General features: G+C 41.7%; 1 protein-coding gene across 3 annotated transcripts in view; it reads left to right on the plus strand.

Annotated features, from left to right (window-relative positions):
• RSPO2 (R-spondin 2) overlaps positions 1-20,531 on the plus strand; it is a 169,689-nt gene that overhangs the window by 76,493 nt on the left and 72,665 nt on the right. For 2 of the 3 annotated variants that reach the window (XM_043507424.1, XM_043507426.1), the window contains 2 exons: positions 15,533-15,676; positions 19,399-19,587. In XM_043507424.1, coding sequence (XP_043363359.1) covers positions 15,533-15,676; positions 19,399-19,587 — 333 coding nt within the window. The remainder of the gene's footprint in view (positions 1-15,532; positions 15,677-19,398; positions 19,588-20,531) is intronic. The other variant, XM_043507425.1, reaches the window with a different exon arrangement.

Below are 20,531 nucleotides of genomic sequence, written 5' to 3' on the forward strand. Positions count from 1 at the left end.
TTGTTCCCACACAAACTTCAGGTGACCGAACCCGCACTCCAGACTTGCCACAACATGTGAGTGTTGCTACTTTAATAAAACAGATGTACCATTTTTTTTTAAAAGGCTTTAACATTAAGTTACTGTTTTGTTTGAGATTTTGCAGCCCACTGATATGCAACAAAATCCAGATTTGCGTGTTTGGGCTTGGAAACACTAATGTATTTTAAATACATGGGTACAAGTAATTCCACGACTATCTGCTAGTTGTGGGTATTCATGTAGATTCTCCATATGCTTATGCCAGGCTGTTATACAATCAAGATCTGTCAATGTATACATTGTTCGCACTACTACCTTGTGTTTTTGATTCTGTCAGATTTCAGTCTAACCAGAATTAGTCACCAAACCACTAAGAAAAACCTTTTTGCTTCTTGAAATGGGGTTGTCACTAAGTATGTGGCACTTCTCCCTTAGAGCTGAACTAATGATGCAGCGGTATGGTGTTGAGGTCCACCATGCTCGTAGAAGGTGGGTGCTACCTTTGAGATGAGACAAACCCAAGGTCCACATGAGGTCATTCTGTGGCACTTTTCACAAGAATAGAAGCATTACCTTTGGCCAGATTCCAACTCATGTAATGACATTCTGCCCGTTTTCCTAAATTCCCTGTGCAGTTTCAGTTGGATGTGTTATTTTTCCACTTTCTGCTCCCAACTGTTACGTAATGTTACTGAGCGCTGCTTAATATTTACCATGTGACTAATGGAGGATTAGATGATCCCAGTGTATATCTTCTATATCCCTTTTGTAAAGTGTATTGGGATCTTGGCCTTCATTTGCATAGTTTAATTGTGAACTCAGCAACTTGTCCGCTTTAAACCTTTTTTTTATTTAAACTGGGCAGTCAAAATTTGTCCATGTTGTTCAAAGACTATTTCCAATGTGGTTATGGGAAATATGTTTCAACATAACTGTGAGGCATGTAAGTGTGTTTCCTAGCAGTAATGTAATAGCAAGGACTTTGAGTTAGGTAAGGGTTAATATGTCTGTCATTCAATACTTTCTTCAAGGAAAAAAAAAATCTTTGTGGGTAGAGTTTGGCTTGAGAAATCAATTTAACTTCCTTCCACTACATGATGTATGCAAGGGCATTTTTGGTTGTGGCAATGTTCTTAATACTGAATTATGGGGCAGATTCTTCAAAAGCACAAATGTAAATTAAGTGCCTGACTTCCCTTGATATTGATTGAGAGTTGGGCACCCACAGTGCTGTTGGAGCAATTTTTATAGTGGGGGTGCTGAGCGCCATAGAACAAAACTGTAAACTCTGTATATGATGGAAACCACTTCAAGCCAGTGGGTGCTACCGCACCCACAGCATCCCTAGTTCCAGCACCCCAGGGCACCCAACTTCCCTTCTGTGCCTTTGAAAAAATCTTCCCCTTGAGATTAATGATGGAACTATATTTGAAGACCAATTCTGGTTCCTCTCAAGTGATTTCTATGAAAAGATTATGTTCAAGAAAATTATCACCAGCTGTCATAAATATAAAGGGAAGGGTAACAACCTTCCTGTATACAGTACTATAAAATCCCTCCTGGCCAGAGGCACAATATCATTTTACCTGTAAAGGGTTAAGAAACTCAGGTAACCTGGCTGGCACCTGACCAAAAGGACATACAAGGGGACAAGATACTTTCAAATCGGGGGGGGAGGGAGACTTTTGTCTGTCTGTTCTACGTTCTTGCCGGAGAGAGATCAAGAAAGCAAGCAATCCAACTCCATTAGAATTAGTAAGTACTAGCAAGGAAATGCGTTAGTTTTACTTCTGTTTTGGCTTGTGATTTTCTCTGTGCTGAGAGGGAGGTGTATTCCTGGTTTTCTTTTTGTAACTTTAAATTTTTTGTCCAGAGGGAAATCCTCTGTGTTTTAAATCTGATTGCCCTGTTAGATTAGCTTCCCTTCTAAATTTTACAGAGGTGCTTCTTTTACCGTTTTTCTTTCTAATAAAGTTCTGTTTCTTTTAAGAACCTGACTGATTTCTCTATTGTCCTAAGACCCAGGGGTTTGGGTCTGTGATCACTTTGTAACCAATTGGTTAGGATATTATTCTCAAGCCTCCCCAGGAAAGGGGGTGTAAGGGCTTGGGGGAATAGGAACTCCAAGTGGTCCTTTCCCTTATTCTTTGTTAAATCATTTGGTGGTGGCAGCGTACCCTCTAAGGGCAAAGAATTTGTGCCTTGGGGAAGTTTTACCCTAAGCTGGTAGAAACAAGCTTAGGGGGTCTTTCATGTCAGTCCCCACATCTGTACCCTAGCGTTCAGAGTGGGGAGTGAACCCTGGCACCAGCTGATTTATATTTATGCCCCAGCATTGTCTTTGTTTGGTGATCCCCCGTGACATACATAGAGACACAGCTAGCAATTGCATTCTTTAGAGGTATTCAAAGTAAGATAAATATAAGAAAAAGAGTATAAAATTCTTCTTTCTTCATGTAGGATGTACTTTCTGAGTCTATCACCTTTTGATTTTATGGCTCAGTATTTTCTCAGTTAAAAATATCAAAAAGGCTGGCTAGGTTAAAATCCCTTGTGGGAATTTCAGGGGTTGACTTATATTAGTTAAAAATTATTTCTGTCCTATTAATGTCTTTAGAGGCACAAAAAGAGTTTAATATATTATTGGAACATTTGCCCATTTGTGCTAGAGGAGCACTAGAGCATATTTTTATAGAAAATGTTGACTTGGTTTTAAAAGCATCAGTTAATGCCAAACATAACACTGTAAATACTACAGCCAAATGTAACAGCTCCAAAATTATGGAAATTGTGAATTTCAAGACTAATTTTCTTTGCTAGATGCAACTGATTTATGCATTTTGAACTTGGAAGGCTATTTTAAAAAGTTTTTATGGTCATGGTGAGTCGTGTAATTCAAGGATGGTTTGTGTACAGGAATGGACACAGTTTCTGGTGGGGGAGGAAGACCACTAATCTCACTTTAAAGTAACATGAATTCTTTCTTGAATATTTGAGGTATGAATGAACAATATATTGAGGACATAAAGCTGAAGGGTTCTGTGTAATCTTTGCTGTAGAAAAGGAAATACCCAGGAGAGGAACAATGTTTTGTTTCCCCCCTAACCTCTGAATAGAAGAATCTCAGAAGGAAATAAGCTCCCAGGAAAGTCTATTATTTCTACTGGGGAATAAAATGAAGCCCATCACACCTCAGTGTATTGGTTCTACATTAGCTGACTAAGACTAGCCCCCTTGAATCTTTTAGTTTAATCTGTGCCTAAACCGACCTTTGCCATTCCCCTTTTGGAATTTACAAGAGTGTGGTGACTCACGATTTTTTTCACCTTTGACTAGATACTCAGACTATTACATAACTCTTCTTTCCATCTCATAAGTCAGGTCCCTTCTCACCAAGTTGCCAAACAGCAACATCCCCAAAGTCATCATTGTCAGAGCGTAGGGCTACTGCATCTGAATTTCATCTCCATGGTTCATCAAAGACACACTGTAGGCTCCCAGTTCCTTAGCGGTCACCTCTCTTGGTCAGAAACCTGCATCTCTCTCTCCCTCCTGATGGGTTTTTCCCCTAGTGAACAGATCCTGGCCTACATTGTAATATCCCCAGCAAGCCAGACTGCCTGAACAGGCCACCATCTGCACTTCATTTTCTCTTTGAAGGCTATGAACAGCTTAATTGCCAGCAGTTATAAGTCACCATACAGCTCTTTATAAGCAAGCACATTTAATCTTAAGGTGAAAGCATTACCGAGAAAACATTTTATATATGGATATATAGTTCCTATACACATGATAAAAGCTTACCAGAGGTCCTCCATCAGTCTTATGGGCCTCAGTAGGCCAAAGGTCTTTCAGCCTCTACCAGGAAGCACTTCCCCCCTTGAGCACAAGGTCCTGTCCATTTGCCGGATCAGGAAGAAGACCCTGAATCAGTTTAAAGTCAGGCTATTTATCCAAAAGTCCTTTCTGAGTCTGTTGGTCTCTGGAGAATCCTGTTTGAACTGGTATGTGCACACCTCTCTAGGTGATGGTATTTCTCTGGAGCTGTTATAACCTGAGTGAATTTTTCAAATCACTCCCTCGCCCCCACACACACTCTGTTCTTAGTTCCTGGAGGACCTGTGCTCACTCTCCCTGTATAAGGTCTACTTACCCCTTGCGGCTGCATCTGGAGATTAGCTCTGCCCTGTCTGACACTCCCTTCTTTACTTCACTCACGCAGCAGCCCCTCTTGCTCTCTAGGTGTAGCAGTACTTTCTCTTCATGGCCTGGCCCTCCAGCAAAGTCACTATACAGTTTTTCCTCTTCTGGGATAACAGTCTCCCCAGACCAGCTGTCTGGGTGCCATTCCAGGTAGTCTTCCAAGTCAAGACTGTACCACTTTCTCAGTGACTGGTAGGGGAAGCCAGACCCAACTTCTGCTCTGGGTTCCAGCCCAGGGACCATACAATCTGCAGCCAAGGTCTGCACTGTCTGAATCCCTTCTGCCATTTACCAGGGCTTCTTCCTACTTTGTCTTCTGCAGGCTTTCTTTTCCACCTCCACCAGGGGTAAATCCTTTCCTCAGGATCAGAATCACAGGGCTTCTTCTCCCCTGCCCCCTGGGTTTCCTCCTCTCCTCACTAGGCCTAGAGAGTGACTGCAGATTTTAACCCTGCAGCCCCCTTCCGTTCTCACCTTCTGGCTTTACACAAGCCCTGTCTACTCCTACCCAGATGGGCTCCATCTTCAATTAGTGCTTGTCAGTCAAGTCTACCTCTTCCCCCAGATGCAGCCCATTAGGTTAATTACCCCTTCTGAGACACTTTAACCCATTCAGGGGTGGTATGTGGTGAACACCCCTTTATGTTTAATAAATATACCTAGTTAATTTACTATATTAAGAAATGCCTCCCAGTACAAGCTTGTGTTACAAAATATCTAAACTTTACTTCAAATAAAACAGCTAAGTTTCTTGGCTAATGCTCATATAGAATAGCCTATAGAATGCTATACTAAATTCTCCTGAAATCTATATAGCAACTACAACTCATAGCAAGACATCAGCAGATACAGTGACCAGTTGGAGGAAACAGTCAATTTGAAATCAAATCAATGGTTTTTTTAAGTTTGTAAAAAGTAGTTTTAGGTACTTCTGTTGTTGTTTCCTTCAATTAAAAAAAATGGCTTTAATTTAAAAACTGAAAAGAGACTAGTCTAGTATGTGGTCTAAAAAAGTATTTGGGATTTTGAAAATAAAATTTAACTGCCAGGAATCTGAGGTTTAGATAAAATCTACTTTGCAGGCGCCTTATTTCCCCCCCCCCAACAAAAGCATGATAAGCATTTGGACATGTCCTTCTTATTTTGTAACTTATTGGCCTAACTCTGTATCATTTCAGGAGGGCTGCCATAGATCTGTCTGGAAGCTAAAAATCCTGGCAATGATTTTAATTAAGATTCCTGAATCTGGAGTCAATTTAGATTTAAGAAGACAATTGTATATTTGTAAAATACTAATTTATGTCTGAAAAGATACTTCTTGTGGCTTGGCAAGTATTTAAAAGATGCCTGTTAATAATGAATCCATGTTTTCACATAATTGAGCTATATTACTAAGTGTTTATTAAATAATTCTCACAATGGCAAAATTCTCATTCTTCTAAAGTGGATCCCAGTGAAGCAGTAGGTCCATTTTAACCCCCAGAAACTGATGTATCCACTAGGTTTGCAGTCTCTTCAATAAGAGACTGCTATACAGCCACTGTCAATGGCCCATAGGGTATTTACATTTGTATCTTGAAGAATGAGCTGCAGGCCATTTTTACTTAGGAGTTTAGATAGACCCCTGGCTTTTAAAATTTTTTGCCTGAAGTTTTAAGTTAAGCCGGGGGGGGGGAGGGGTAGGCTTCAGCCTCTGACCTCCTTTCTGTTCACCAAACTTTCTAGTTCTCATCTAGCTCCCTGCTCTTCACAATTTATTTTTCATTCATTTCCCTCTCTCTCCAAAACCAGCCAAAGCTCACAGCACTCCTCCTTTTCTTGTCCTCTCTCCCTTCCCAAAGCTACACTACTTAATCCTTCTCCATCCCCCTCATCAGCTTCTCCTTCATTCCCCAATTTCTTGTCAGTCTAGGCTAGTCTACATTACAAGCACAACATCGGCACAACTGCACCGATGCAGCTGCGCTGCTGTAGTATGTCTGGTAAAGACACTCTATGCTGATGGGAGAGAGCTGTCCCGTCGGCATAATTCTCCACCCCCACAAAAGGCAGAAGCTATGTAGGCAGGAGAGCATCTCCTGCTGACATAGTGCCAATGTTGACAGTCGCTAGGTCGCTGTACCTTGCATCACTCGGGAAAGGGGTCTTTTTCACACCCCTGAGTGACATACATTTTATTGATATAAGCTGTAGTGTAGACCTGCAGTTGTCTCCCACTTGCTATTCTTGCCTCTCTCCCTCCTTCTGCTGCACATACAGTAGGTTTCTCCCCACTCTCTTTCCTCCCTGCCTTCCATCAAACACTCCTCAATGTTGTCCCTTCCACACATGCAACTCTCCTCACACAGGCACTCTTTCACCTCCCTGTCTCCCTTCTCTCCCCCGCCTCAAATACTCTCTACTTTTGTCTGTCTCCCACATGCAGCTGTGGGCTAATACCACGTTAGCTATGAATAGCTTTTAATAACATTGGTGGTGATTGGCCAGCAGCTGTTTTTTTGCCTTTTCATCACACATTTCTTTAAAGTAACTTTGTTATGAAGGGAGGGTAGGATTGACTATTCAATGACACTATGTACATTTAAAAACAAAACAAAACAACAACAGCCATCCCCCAGAAGCTAGATATTTCATGAAAAAAGGTAGAGGCTGTATAATTGTTTACAAGTAGCCTTTTTTACAACTGAAATAGCATTTTCTGATCTTAAAATTCATTATGCTGTGCTTATTAGAACAGAAATCTACATTTGCAGGTCTTTCTTTCTCTAAACCTAAATGCAAATATAGATTAAAGCATTTGGAATTTAGGCCTCTCAAGTATTCTGTATTATGTAGAGCCACTTTGGATTCCGCTGTGAGTTCTACACATATTCCAGCATGACCCTTGCTTATTCTATGTTTTTTGTAAGCGCAATTCAGCTAATTTTGCATTACCAAACTAGCTGTAAATTGACCATGGAATGATTGTTTTCACGTCTGGTGACCCTTCCCGCATTTACTGTGGGTATTTCTACACAGCACACTAAGCCCAGGGTCTGGCTCAGGTTTAACCCAAACACACCTTCTGTCCACACAGATATTAGTCTGAGTCATGCCAGGAACCCCTCTGGACATGAGTCTGCAGACCATGATAGGGGGTGGGTCAGAGCCTGTGTTCCACTGTAACACAAGTCAAAACCCACGCATTTTGTAGTGTGCACACAGGTAGGGTTGAGAACTTTCTGACCGCAGAAAACCGAACACCCTTGCCCCGCCCCCCCGTCTGCTCCTGCCCCAATGCCCCATCCCTGCCCTGCCCCTTCTCTGAAGTCCCACCCCTGATCACTCCATTGCTCGCTCTCCCTCACCCTCACTCACTTTCACTGGGCTGGGGCAGGGGGTTGGGGCGTGGGAGGGGGTGAGGGCTCTGGTGTGGGGCTGGGATGAGGGGTTTGGGGTACAGGAGGGGGTCTGGCTTGGGGGTTCAGAGCCCAGAAAGGGGTGTGGGCTCAGAGAGGGAGTCAGGGTGTGTGTGTGGGACTCTGGGCTGGGGCTGGGGGTTGAGGTGCAGGAGCAGGCTCCAGTTGGGGGTGTGTGCTCTGCGGGGGGCGGGGATGAGCGGTTTGGGGTATGGGAAGGGGCTCAGAGTTGGGGGGCATGGGGGATGAGGCCTCCTGCTGGGGGGTGTGGGATCTGGGGTGGGGCTGGGGATGAGGGTTTTGGGATGGAGGAGGGGGATCTGGGCTGGGGCCAGGGAGTGTGGGGTGCAGGCTCTGGGAGGGAGCTTGGGTGAGGAAGGGGGTGCAGAGCTGGAGTAGGGGGTTGTGGTGCGGGAGGGGGTGAGGGGTGTGGGCTCCAGGTGGTGCTTACCTCAGGTGGCTCCCAGAAGCAGCTGGCATGTCCCACTGGCTCCTAGGCAAAAGCGTGGCCACCCCTGCCTGCAGGCACCACCCCCACAGCTCCCATTGGCTATGGTTCCCAGCCAGTGGGAGCTGTGATTCCACCACTTGAGGCAGGTGCAGCATGCGGTACCCCTGTGGACACCCCTGTGCCTAGTAGCTGGACATCCCAGCTGCTTCCAGGAGCTGCACGGAGCCAAGACAGGCAGGGAGTATGCCTTAGCTCTGCTGTGCCACCAACCAGACTTTTAGCAGCCCGGTCAGCAGTGCTGACTAGAGCCGCCAGGGTTCCTTTTTGACCGGGCATTCCAGTCGAAAACCAGACACCTGGGAACTTTAGATACAGCTCAAGTACAGGCCACCAGACTTTGATCTGGAGAGTCTGCACATAGTATCCCACAATCCTCTGAGCTGTACTTCCCAGCCCTTCAATTCCAAAACTTATCACTTGCTTCCCAGGAACAGGAAGCAATCTCTTGGTTGAAATGCAGCTGCTTGAAATGCATTTAGCCCTTCATTTCCACGTGGCTTACTCAATTGGAAAAATAATCAGCACTAGGAATTAAGTTAGAGAAAATGATCACCAAAACACAGGCTCCATGCACTGGGATCTGGAATTAACTTAAGATCTGAATTTGTAGTTTGAATGTCTCCACTCTTGATTCATTCTTAAAAAATGACAAACATATCAGTCCCTTAATGCTTGTTGTCTTTTAAAAGCAGACTTAGCATTTTAGTATTAGAGACAGGAAGACAAAACAGATCAGAAAAATTTATTAATGTCACTTTGGTTGCTCTGTTTATTACCCTTGAATGCCCACTGTAATTTGAGCATGATTTGCTAGTACAGCCTTTGTTCACCACAATTTTTAATGCCCCATTTATGTAATTGTCTATAAATATTAAATATTAATTTTATCCCCTTCGGATTTATTTTCTGACCTTCGAATAAACTGGCACTGAAAATTTAGGTCAGTGTTAATGGGATTATTAAGGCTGAACTCTAATATTTTATAACCGGGATCTAAGGATATTTCTCATGGCATCAGATCAATAAGTCCTTAAGCAGTCATATTTGGATCAGAATGAAACTTGTCAGGAAACACTATCACCTTTGAAAAAATTGATGAATTTTGATATGCAAAGCATTGTGGATAAAATTTTCAAAAAGACTGTAGTCCCATTTTCAAAAGTGATTTGGGCACTTGGAGCATAAATCTCATTGAAAGCCAGACTTAGGTTCCTAAATCACATAGCTGATTTTGAATTTTTCCCTTGTGACAGTACTACAAAGTTAGACAGTTTTAAGTTTCTGTATACAGGCTCTTCTCTGATTATGATTTTGTCTTCCCCTCTGCTGCTTCTTCCCTTTTGAAAAAGGAGAGAATTCTGACCTAATGAGATGAGTTAGAGTCCAATCAGCAGTCTTCTGTTAGTCATTTGACCCTACTGAGTCAGTGGGTATAGCTTCTGGTGGTTGGGTATTAACAGAAATTCCCTTATCATGAGCCAGTGCAGTGGATAAACCTCATGCTTGGTGGACCTGGGTTCAAGATCTCTAGTAGCCAACTTGTGTAGAGGGTGTGCTGTGGCTGCATCAAGGATGAGGAATGATCACTGTGCACTACTCTCTAGTGATCCTTGGCTGCTGATGGCCCTTTTGGGGCTATTATAAATTATGGTGAGGATTGCCCCCCAGCAATCCTAAGGCTCATGGGAGTGTACTGTGCTAAGTGGCAGTGTGATACTGCTAAGTATCTGGGTATTAGAACTCTTAAAATAGTGCATAAATGGTTTTTCATTATTCTCCCCTTTCCCTGCTCAAATTGAATCTGGACTAGGTTACATGGTAAGAGTCTGGTAATCAGAATCAGTCATCTTCATTAGAGAAAAAAAAAAAGAAAGAAAGAAAGTGAACTGGAGCCGCTCTAAGTGGAAATCTCAATTCAACCTTAACTGTGGAGCTGCTACCAGTGCCTCCATAACAGAATTATAATATTGGGGACTTTGCGGTAATACAATAAAACAAAAACTCAAACCAAACCAAAAAAACAAACAAACAAAAAACCCTCAAAAAACTCTGAACTGCCAAAAAAGGCAAAGTAAAGGATGGAAATAAGATAGGAGTTTTGAATTATGATCAAGAAACTGAAATGGAATAGAATTATTTAATTTTTAAACATGCTCTTTGCATATGTTCTGTTAAACCAAACCAGGGAAGGTTTTAAGGGAGTTTCCATAAAGTCAGGCAAAGTGAAAATTCATCTAGCAAGAATATAATACTTTTATCAAAGGGTGCTTTTAGCAAGTGATTTTTCATTTAAAACAACAGTACACAAATGAGTCATAAGTTCAAGGCCAGAAGGAACCACCAGATCATCTAGAAATGAAATCAACTTCAAAACATGTTATTCCCTCCTTGTTTTGTAAGTAATAGTTAATGCATTATTTCAAGTGTACGTTTGCGTCACTTGGATGTGAGGGAGGGTCACCTGATGCTAATTTTTCTTTTCATGTTCTGTTCTGCACCTTATCATTGGACTAAATTATTTGGAAAAACCTTGATGTCCTTTCAAACTCTCTTGTGTATGTGGGCAAGAAGCAAATGTTTTTACGAATATTTAAACATACTGGACATTTGATTCAAGCATTGCAATTAATGAAATATTTGCAATGCATGTTGAATAAAACAAATGTGCATTGCAATTAACTGTTGCAGGACTGTCATCAGAGCAAGTCACTTTATGGCCTCATCTTGAAAGTGCTTGTTAACCTGGGAGAGGCTCTGCAGGGTCAGGCTCTTAATTTGCAGTCCATGTGCATTGTAGATTAAGTATTAAGGGCATAGTCCTTAACCCAGACAAAATTCCTGCCATTATTAATTATAATAATAAATATTTCTGTTATCTTCCAACCAAGGATCTCAGTTTATTTTGTGGACATGAAGCAATTTAGGTTGACTTTAAACAGGAGTTTTGCCTGAGTAAGGACTGTGGAAATCTATTTCCTGCAGGGAGTAGCTAACTCAGGATCAGGGTTGATGGATGGAAGCTGATACATGTTCTCATTGGCTATCACTTCCTAGTCTTCCCCCCATACACAGATGCTAGGCCCCTAGGATATTCATTCAGGCATAAAAGTATACAGCAGGAAATGATACAGCAGGGCAGCTGACTACCCCTTTGTGGCAACTAAATTTTGGATAAGCACCCAAACCTTTGTGCATTTATCTAAACAGAGGATCTGAATGTCATTTTGAGGCTCCCCTGGGACTAATCCTAACAGCAGACTACGCACACAGAAAGACTAAACAGTCATGGGTTAGGGGATTAGCCTGGGATCCGGAAGACCTATGTTCAATTTCTTGTTCTGCCACAGATTCCCTGTGTAACCTTGGGAAAATAACTTAGTCTCTCAGGGTTCCAGCTGTACAATGCAGAGATGCACTTCCTTACTTCATAAGGAGTTTGTGAGGATATATACATCAAAAGATTTTGAGTGTCTCAGATATTACTGTAATGGGAGCCATGAGGCTATGTCTACACTGAGTTATGGGTGTGATTTCTCTGCCCGTGCACACATACTCATGCTAGCTCTCATTTAGCTAGTTTGAGTGCAAGTAGCAGTGCAGCCACGGTAGCACGGGAAGTGGCAGTGGATGCACGGTTTAACTGTGCTAAGTACATACCCACGGGGTTTCCGGCAGATTTGTACTTGTTATGGCTCAGCCATATCTCCGCTACCACCACCAATGCTATCGTAGCTACACTGCTATTTATACACATATCAGCTTTATGAAAGCTAGCATGAGTATGTACACAAAAACGGGAATCACACCCCTAGCTCACAGTCTAGACGTAGCCTAAGATAGATAGATCTGTAAAAGGGAGGTAGAGCCTGAAGAGCATTGCTTCCACGTGGCAGCTATATTATTACATATTGTATGTTGAAGACCTCAGTAAGCTAATTTTGAGCTCTGAATATGTAGCCTTTGGGTGGGCTAGAGTTCACTTCATTTCCTGTCTCCAGTGCCCTAAAAAAAACCAACCCAACTCCCACAGAAAGCTGGAGACCCAGAGATCAGTCTCTAAGGATTTTCAGCAAGGATTGCACAGGGTGAACCTCTACACATTCAAGTCCCAAAAGGAACTAAAGAAATGAATTTAATTAAATAACTTTATACAATCTTATGAAAAAGAAACAAATAATAATCACATTTTTACAGTATGACATGGCTATTTTATAATCCCCAGACATTACTTTCACAGTTATATATAAACACAAATAAAGAAAACAAATTAAAATCTGAACAGTTCAGTCTCCACAGAAATACAGTGAGAAGACACTGAGAGTTCCCAAAAGCTTAGGTTTTGTTCACCTAAGTCTCAGAGTCTTTGATCTATAGAGTCCAAATCTATAGAGTCTGCTGAGTCTAAAACATCTTCCCTCCACCTGCTTGTAGGAATCTTCAGATGGAATCCATGCAGATTCTTCCTCTGCTGAAATTCCTGCTAGCCAGTCAGCTAACTCGTTAACCAATCACTCAGTTAAGCATAAAAAGAAAAGGAGGACTTGTGGCACCTTAGAGACTAACAAATTTATTAGAGCATAAGCTTTCGTGAGCTACAGCTCACTTCATCGGATGAAAGCTTATGCTCTAATAAATTTGTTAGTCTCTAAGGTGCCACAAGTACGCCTTTTCTTTTTGCGAATACAGACTAACACGGCTGCTACTCTGAAATCAGTTAAGTGTATAGATTTAAAGAAAACCATGTTACAAGAAAATACAAAACTTTCCCTATTATTTCATTTAAAGAAAAGTTGGTGAATAAGACTAGTTGAGACAATTTAACTAGAAGTTTGGCTAAAATCAAAGCATACACTTAAAATAGAAGTTATTTTTCCCTCCCAATTTCCCCTTACTATAATAAGCATTGTCCATGCTTCCCTGTTAGAGGGTTAACAATATCACTAACCTGCTGCAAAATGCTTCAGAGTTAGGGACAACAGCCTGCCTGCTTCTGCTCCTGGGCTCAGCTTCTCCCAACCCACACAAGGTACATGGCCTTCTGCCCTCATGGAGTCTGACCTCCAGCAACAGGGAACCTATTGGAGCAGACCCAAAACTACCACACCCAATTCCAGAAGCTTCTGGATGTATAGTGCTTAATAAGCCTAGCAACAATGACCCAGACACAACTCACTCCTACCTCCTCCCAATGGGTCTCTTAGAGATATCTCCCTATTAGGCACATGGGTTACACGTAATCACAAAGGGGTCCCAAAGTTCAAATTACTTTTCCTGTGCAAACTGCTTAATTTATAGTCCAACATCACAATAAGAGTTGCTGTAAAATGCCTTCTGTTTCCCTAGCTGCTGCAGAGGATAAAACGTGTCATCAATTTAAGTGGCCCTATTGTAACTTTTGGCCCTCTAAGTTTCAAGAATAAATACTAAAGTCCTTGTATTTAAAGAATTTATAAACTTGCATAGATCTTAGAGGAATTTACAAATAGCTATTTCAGAAGAACCACACTGGATCAACTAGCTCCTTTGAATATATTGATGCAGTTTATGTATTTTAAAAAGGAGTAAAATATTTCAAATAATATACATGATTTATAATGTGTGTGTGAGACTCTTATTTTATCAATGGATTTTTCTGTTATCTTTTGGTCATTTTGCTGTGTGTGTCTGTGTGTGTGTGTGTGTATGGACTGCTAACCAAAACCTTGCAGAAAGAGCAATTCTGTTTTATTTAATTATTCCATAAAATAGCCTTTTAAGTATCCCTAGTTTTCAGACCTCTCTGTGTGTATATATATCTAAATTTCTCTCTCTCTAAATCACCTGTTCCTCTTTTCATGTGTGATAGCTCATTTATAAACCAGGAAGTTATATTTCTGTTTTATATACTAACTCAATGTCTGACATGTCTATCTTAAAGGTTTTCATGGTTACTTATTTCTGAGTGTTTACCTTTCTTTTTTCAAGTAATAAACATCCTTAATCATCTTTTTAGTAATAGCTCTAATATCTGTATCAGAAAGGTAATATCCTAGAGGTCCAGTGAAAGTTTAGGAAGCACAAGATGAGGAGGATTGGTCCCTAGATGTGTTTCTTTGGGGAAGCAGAAGCCTCTTCCCTGCCAGCATCCTACTTTGTGCATAGGACCAGATCAGAGTCCTTGGTATGAGGGAGAGCCTATACTTTGTCTTAGCTTATATATCCTCAGCAAAATTAGATTTAGTTACCTTTTTCCTATTTAAAACAGAGTGAGTGACCCATATATAAACTGGGTCATATGATGTCTTGTAAACAGAAGGTTGAGAAGCAATTTCTTGAGACTTTAACAGATTGCTCCTTGAATATTGCTTCTGGGACACACATGAGCAGCAGCAATGTAGACCTAAGTAACACAAAGGCATCAGCTTGATATGTAACTATAGCTGGGCAGTCAGTAAAAGCAACCAGTCTATAATAGTTTCAGCATCCTCAGCACAGCTAGCACTGTGACTATATATTTTAGAAATGGGGAGAGAAAGCTAGTCAACAACCGAGGAAGGAAATCAAAATCCTGAGATGCAGCATGGAAGCTACTTACATATGCTGTAAAAGAGATGTATGGCATGTATATTTCTAACAAAAAGAGAAGCAGAAAGTCAGGATACTGGGTGCTAAATGCCATTTGCAAACAAAATCTGGAAGAACTGTGTATCTGTACCATAGCATATGGATTCATATGTGAGTTCAGAAATCAAAAATAGCATAAGAAAACATTCTCAAGTGGCTGCTAATAGTCTGTTCATGATCAACTAATGGAAATGAATTGGACCTTGTATGCAATGATAGGCAACAATGATATATGTTAGCACATTATCGATTCCTCTTTCTCCAAATATCTTGCTCTTCCCACACAGATGTGTTTAAATACAAGTGGGGAGTAGGAGGAGGAAACCACAACAAAATATAGTTCTGTTAAACCCAATGTTACCCCACACAGGAGGATAGTTAACTCAAAAGTTTCACTTTTTAAAAATGTTATTGTACCTACTGTTTAAAATCTAAGGCAAGAGAAAAAAATGACATTTTAACTTCTTTATGCATTTGGCAGCACTTTGTGCATAATCAACTTCACAATTTCCACTATTGAGTCAGTTTCTGTTGTTTGGGTGTATTTTTAATATAGCAACCAGGAAGAGAAAAAAATCTATGTTTTAAAAATAGGAAAATGTAGTTCTAAAATCAGAGAAAATAGCATGAGGATTCTGGGGCAAATGTGGTAGCTAAAGGTAATTTTTTAAAAAAATACTGGGTGGATTTCACGGTGACGAATAAAATTCTTCTATTTTTGCTATTTCATTGCTTTACAACTTGTGTTTTCATGTTTGGCCTTATTCTAACTGAAAACTTTTAAAATATATCTCAGGATGCAGAATAGAAAACTGCGACTCTTGCTTTAGCAGAGACTTTTGCACCAAATGCAAAGCTGGCTTTTACTTACACAGAGGCCGTTGTTTTGGAGAATGCCCGGATGGATTTGCATCCTTAGAGGAAACTATGGAATGCGTGGGTGAGTGTCTTTGCACAACTCTATCATAGTAGTTATTTTAACACCTGTATCTTTATGAAATGCCTGCTGGATTTATTCTGCACTTCTGATTTCAAAATGCTTTATTAATTGGGACTGAAATTTATAATAGTCTTGTGCTGACATTTTGAATTCTCTAGATATTAAAGGGGACAAGTTCAAGTAATTACATCACACAATTATTTTTTCTTACTAGCGTTGGTGTATATATACTAGATGAAACTACTAATGTCATCTCTTTTTTATCTCAATAAATTAGTCACTGTTCTCAAAAAACCTCTCTCTTTCTCTCTAACATTGTGACTTTCTCTAGATTTTTAAATAGCGCACTATGGGGTGCTCTGCCCTACCCCTACATCAGAATTTGGTAAATTTTGTTATAAGTCACCATCCTCAGGGTCTTATACCTTGGCTTTTTAAAAACCTCATCATCCTCAAAAATTATAAACCAGGCCTTTACATATAATATATATAATTATGGGGTTGGTGCACTCCTGTTGGCTGAGTTCATACTGAGCAAGGAATTTTAACTCTGCCTTTATTCAGCTTTTTCTGAAGCCGTCTTCTCTTTTCCATGTCACATGTGTAGAGGGCAGGATGGGAGCAGAGAGAGGATTTGTATTTCCAGTTCCTGGTCCTTGCTGGGTGGCCCTAATAGTGCTGCTAATCCCAGTGTGTTCTCTCTGCCTCTCCCCGGTATCCCCAAGCTGTTGGAGGGAAAAATAGGAGCACATGAAACCTGGCGGGGGTTACTCCTTGTGAGGCCCAACAGCCAAGAAGAAATGTACACGTGCTTCCACATCCACACACACAGGGCACATGGGTTAGAATTAAAGGACAGAGATAGGGAAACTGAATTCACCTCACCACTTCCCAATGTTTGAATCACTCCCATATGCAAAAGTACGGTGAGTACTAATTGCAGATTCTCTAAAAGCTATTGAACTGAATTCCTGCCATGGCTTTGGATTTATTTCAGAAAAGGAGCGACCCCCAGTTTAAAGCTTATAAAACTGAGTCAACGTTGCTGACTCGAGTTAGTCTCATGATATTTTATACTTTTGTTAAAGCTCCAGCTCGTAATGTGAGGTGCTGTCTCCTGATAGTCATGCCTAGTGGTCAGGGCAGGCCTGGGCTGAGAGTAGCGCTGGGACTGAGATTCGAGGACAGGCTGGGGTCAGAACCAAGATCATAGTCTGTAGACAAGCCAGAAGTAGTACTGTAGTCAGAGTCCAGCTGCAGGCCAGAGGTTGAAGCTGGGTGGTTAGAAACCAAATCAGTACTGTAGCTGGAGTCCAGATACAGGCCAAAGCTGGGTGGTCAGAGTCCCATGAGGTCAGGAGTTGGAGGCAAGGCCTGGAGCAAGTTCAGAGCAGGGCAAGGTCAAGACTGGAACAGGGCTTGGGCAAGGCTGGCACAGGAGCAGGCTGAGAGAATCTGATACACTGGGAGACAGCAAGAGAGTTCCTAGACGGATAATGCTATTGTACAGACTGCTCTACAGCTCTGACCAGGTTGGGAAAATATCAGAGCCTGGGAGGTCATCTGATCCAGGCTCCACTCAGGGATAGGTTGCTGCTACATGCTTGATAGCTGAGTCACTGCAGGCGCTGGAAAAGGTAAGTCAGTACAGCTGGGTTTTTGCTGCATATCTGCATGCTCACTGCAGTTCTGTTGGAGGGGATCCAATGAGGCTTTGGGGATGGGCAGCTATGGGCCTGCCTTTACTAAAGGCCCTCCCCTGCAGCATCAGAGGGGCTGACCCAGACCCAGGCATCAACTAATGACTAGGGACAACAAAAGAAAAAACAGGGATGGGAGTGAAGGTCACAGGGATAAAATCTGGGATCCAAAGGGGAACACTGAGCAGAGAACCTCGGACAGCACTCACTGCTTCTCCAGGGAGCCAGTGGACACAGCCCAGAGGAACTTTGCCTGAAGATGTGACTTGAAAAGGGATCAGAAATAGACTTCCAGTCGCAACCCCCTCCTGCTCCTGCATCCAGCTTCCGCTTCCTGGTATGGTAGAGGACCACCTTGGCCAGCACCAGGAGGAGGTCGGACTTCATACAACCACAGATGGGTTGTGTATAGATCAAGATGTGTGGGTAGAAGTGCAGCCAGAACTTAAGGTTTTGGAGGCGCTGGACAAAGGGCTTCTCCAATCTGATGTACCCTATATAAATACACCAGGGTCTTCCTCTCACTGCAGAAGGGGCAGGTGTCAGGGAAGGTGGTGAACCATTCCAGGTATACATTTGTGCTCACAGCTCCATGAAGGAGCCACCAACTAATATCCCCAGCAGGCCGTGGGATCAGAGTGGAATACTTACCCTCCAATTGGTGTCAGGGTGGAACATGAGGGCAAGGAAATGCAGGATGTGGAGCACTAGTGCATACAGATGTTTCCTGGGGGTGATTCAGAGGCAGATCAGCTGCATGTTGTGCAGCTGGTTCAGGTGGTATGTCAGGGATGGCTGGGGAGGCTTGCAGGGCAGGGGCCCGATGGTGAGGTCCGGAGGGCCGGGGTGAGGTGCAGGTGGGGAGTATCCGCCTGCAGGAGTTGAGGAAAGTGCAATAGGTGGGCAATAAGGCTGCCCTCACCTCCTGGAGCAAACGATGAGGAACACAAGGGTGGTGAGTTCCATGCAGTGGCTGAGCACTATGGAGTCCACCCAGTCCCTTCAGTCATAGTCTAGGAGGTCTCTGATCCTGGTGGCACTAGTCAGGATCAACTTCCAGTGTACCGAGAGGGACTCCACCACCTGCACACTAAGCAGGATGTTGTGTAGCAGGGCTCTGCAAGGAAGTCCTCCTCTTCAGCAGCAGCCGCAGACCTGGTCATGGATCTGTTGGAGAGGCAGCTGAGTGAGCAGCCCTGGTTTGGTTGTGGATTTGCCTCACACCTGGAATCATGTCATGTGAGACTCTGTTTTCATTTTTATAAAAACTGAGCCTTTATGTGAACAACACTCTCAGAATATGCCCACCGATTAAAGTTTCAAAAGACCATTCTTTTTGGTACAAAAACTACTTTGTACACGGCTTGAGCAGAAGACATAGATTGTAACTTCTGGATGAACATTTTTAGTTTCAAAGGATAAACAACCTAAAAATACAAGCTAGAATCTTCTGGATACATTAGTGTCAAATATAAAACAGGCACCATTTGATGAGAGAATTGTTACAAAGCCATGAAAATAAGGAAAGCCATGAAGAGGGAATTGTTACAAAGAATCTGTGGTTGGGTAGTTGTTGCCTGTGTCAGTTTTTAGGTTAATTCAGGGTTCTGACACAATTACCTTATAAAAACTACACACTAAAATCATAATCTGAGATTTCACCGAACAATAAATTTTACAAGCAATCACAGCTCACCTTAAGAGATCACTCTGGTTACAGTGTGTATGGTAACACCCATTGTTTCATGTTCTCTATGTATATAAATCTCCCCACTGTATTTTCCACTGAATGCATCCGATGAAGTGAGCTGTAGCTCACGAAAGCTTATCATCAAATAAATTTGTTAGTCTCTAAGGTGCCACAAGTACTCCTTTTCTTTTTGCGAATACAGACTAACATGGCTGCTACTCTGAAACTTCTAATTTAATACTCTTGCTAGTTCGAGTTGCCATGTATTGTGAAAGAAAGAGACACGGATACAGACAAAGCCCACTAATTTATGACCTGTTTTGCTTTATCAGAAGGCTGTGAAGTGGGTCCATGGAGTGAATGGGGAACTTGCAGCAGAAATAACAAAACCTGTGGATTTAAATGGGGTCTGGAAACAAGAACAAGGCAAATTGTGAAAAAGCCGGTAAAGGACACAATACCTTGCCCAACCATTGCAGAGTCCAGAAGATGTAAAATGGCTGTGAGGCACTGTCCAGGAGGTAAGAACACTTCCCACTAAACAATTTTTTGAGCCTTTTCTAATTTAAGTCCCATTTATAACTGGGAAAACAGAGCTATATAGTCCAAGCAAGAGAGAAAATGCTGCCCTTACTCTACCTTGTGCAATTATACATGGGCAAAAAGGCAGCAGAACCACACTACTGCACACAGAGCCAGTCCACTGGGGAGTGGGGGGCAGGAGGGGTGGCAATGCATAGTGGAACTTTTTCTTCTCCCCCTACACTTCTACCTATCTCATCCTAATAGTTTAAAATTTCTCTTTCTCTCTCGATGCAGCGTCTTCATTTATTGTATGTACAACACATACAATATGTTTATGTGCTGGGTAAAAATGTTCAGCTCTTTAAACCACATTAAACAAAACTACAAGCTACCCTATGTCTTTTTTAAAAAGACAGGGCATACTGAATAAGTCAAGCATTATTGCTTAGATTTAGCTAATTTTATCTTTTACCACTTTCATTTATGACTGATTGTTAACCTTTTCTGTTAGTAAACCATAAAACTCAATATGTTGCATCTATGGTTGATGATAGTGCTTTATGTGATCCAAATTTTGAATAGCTGGAAATACATATACTACTTGCAACTCTACTTTGCTTGCAAATTTAAGTGCTATTCGTACACAAAGTGAAAACATAAGAATTTTAATCCTTGTTTACAGGGAGGAAATGTGAGGCAAATCATTTTTACTTTTAATATAACAAATCAGCAATATTTGACTAGATTAATAGCCAATGAATATTGTTGTCACATCAATACAATATTTTATACCAATATACCTGTTTATCATGTGGTTAAAAACTTGTCAGCTTATAGTGTTCATTTGAAACCACTAAAGTTTTGTTTACAAAACTAGCAGCAGAACACTCTCTCCTTTGAAAAATAATTTGATACCATTTTGTCAGCAATTTAAATGTAG

This window comes from Dermochelys coriacea, chromosome 2, assembly GCF_009764565.3.
Source record: "Dermochelys coriacea isolate rDerCor1 chromosome 2, rDerCor1.pri.v4, whole genome shotgun sequence".
NCBI lineage: Eukaryota > Metazoa > Chordata > Testudines > Dermochelyidae > Dermochelys > Dermochelys coriacea.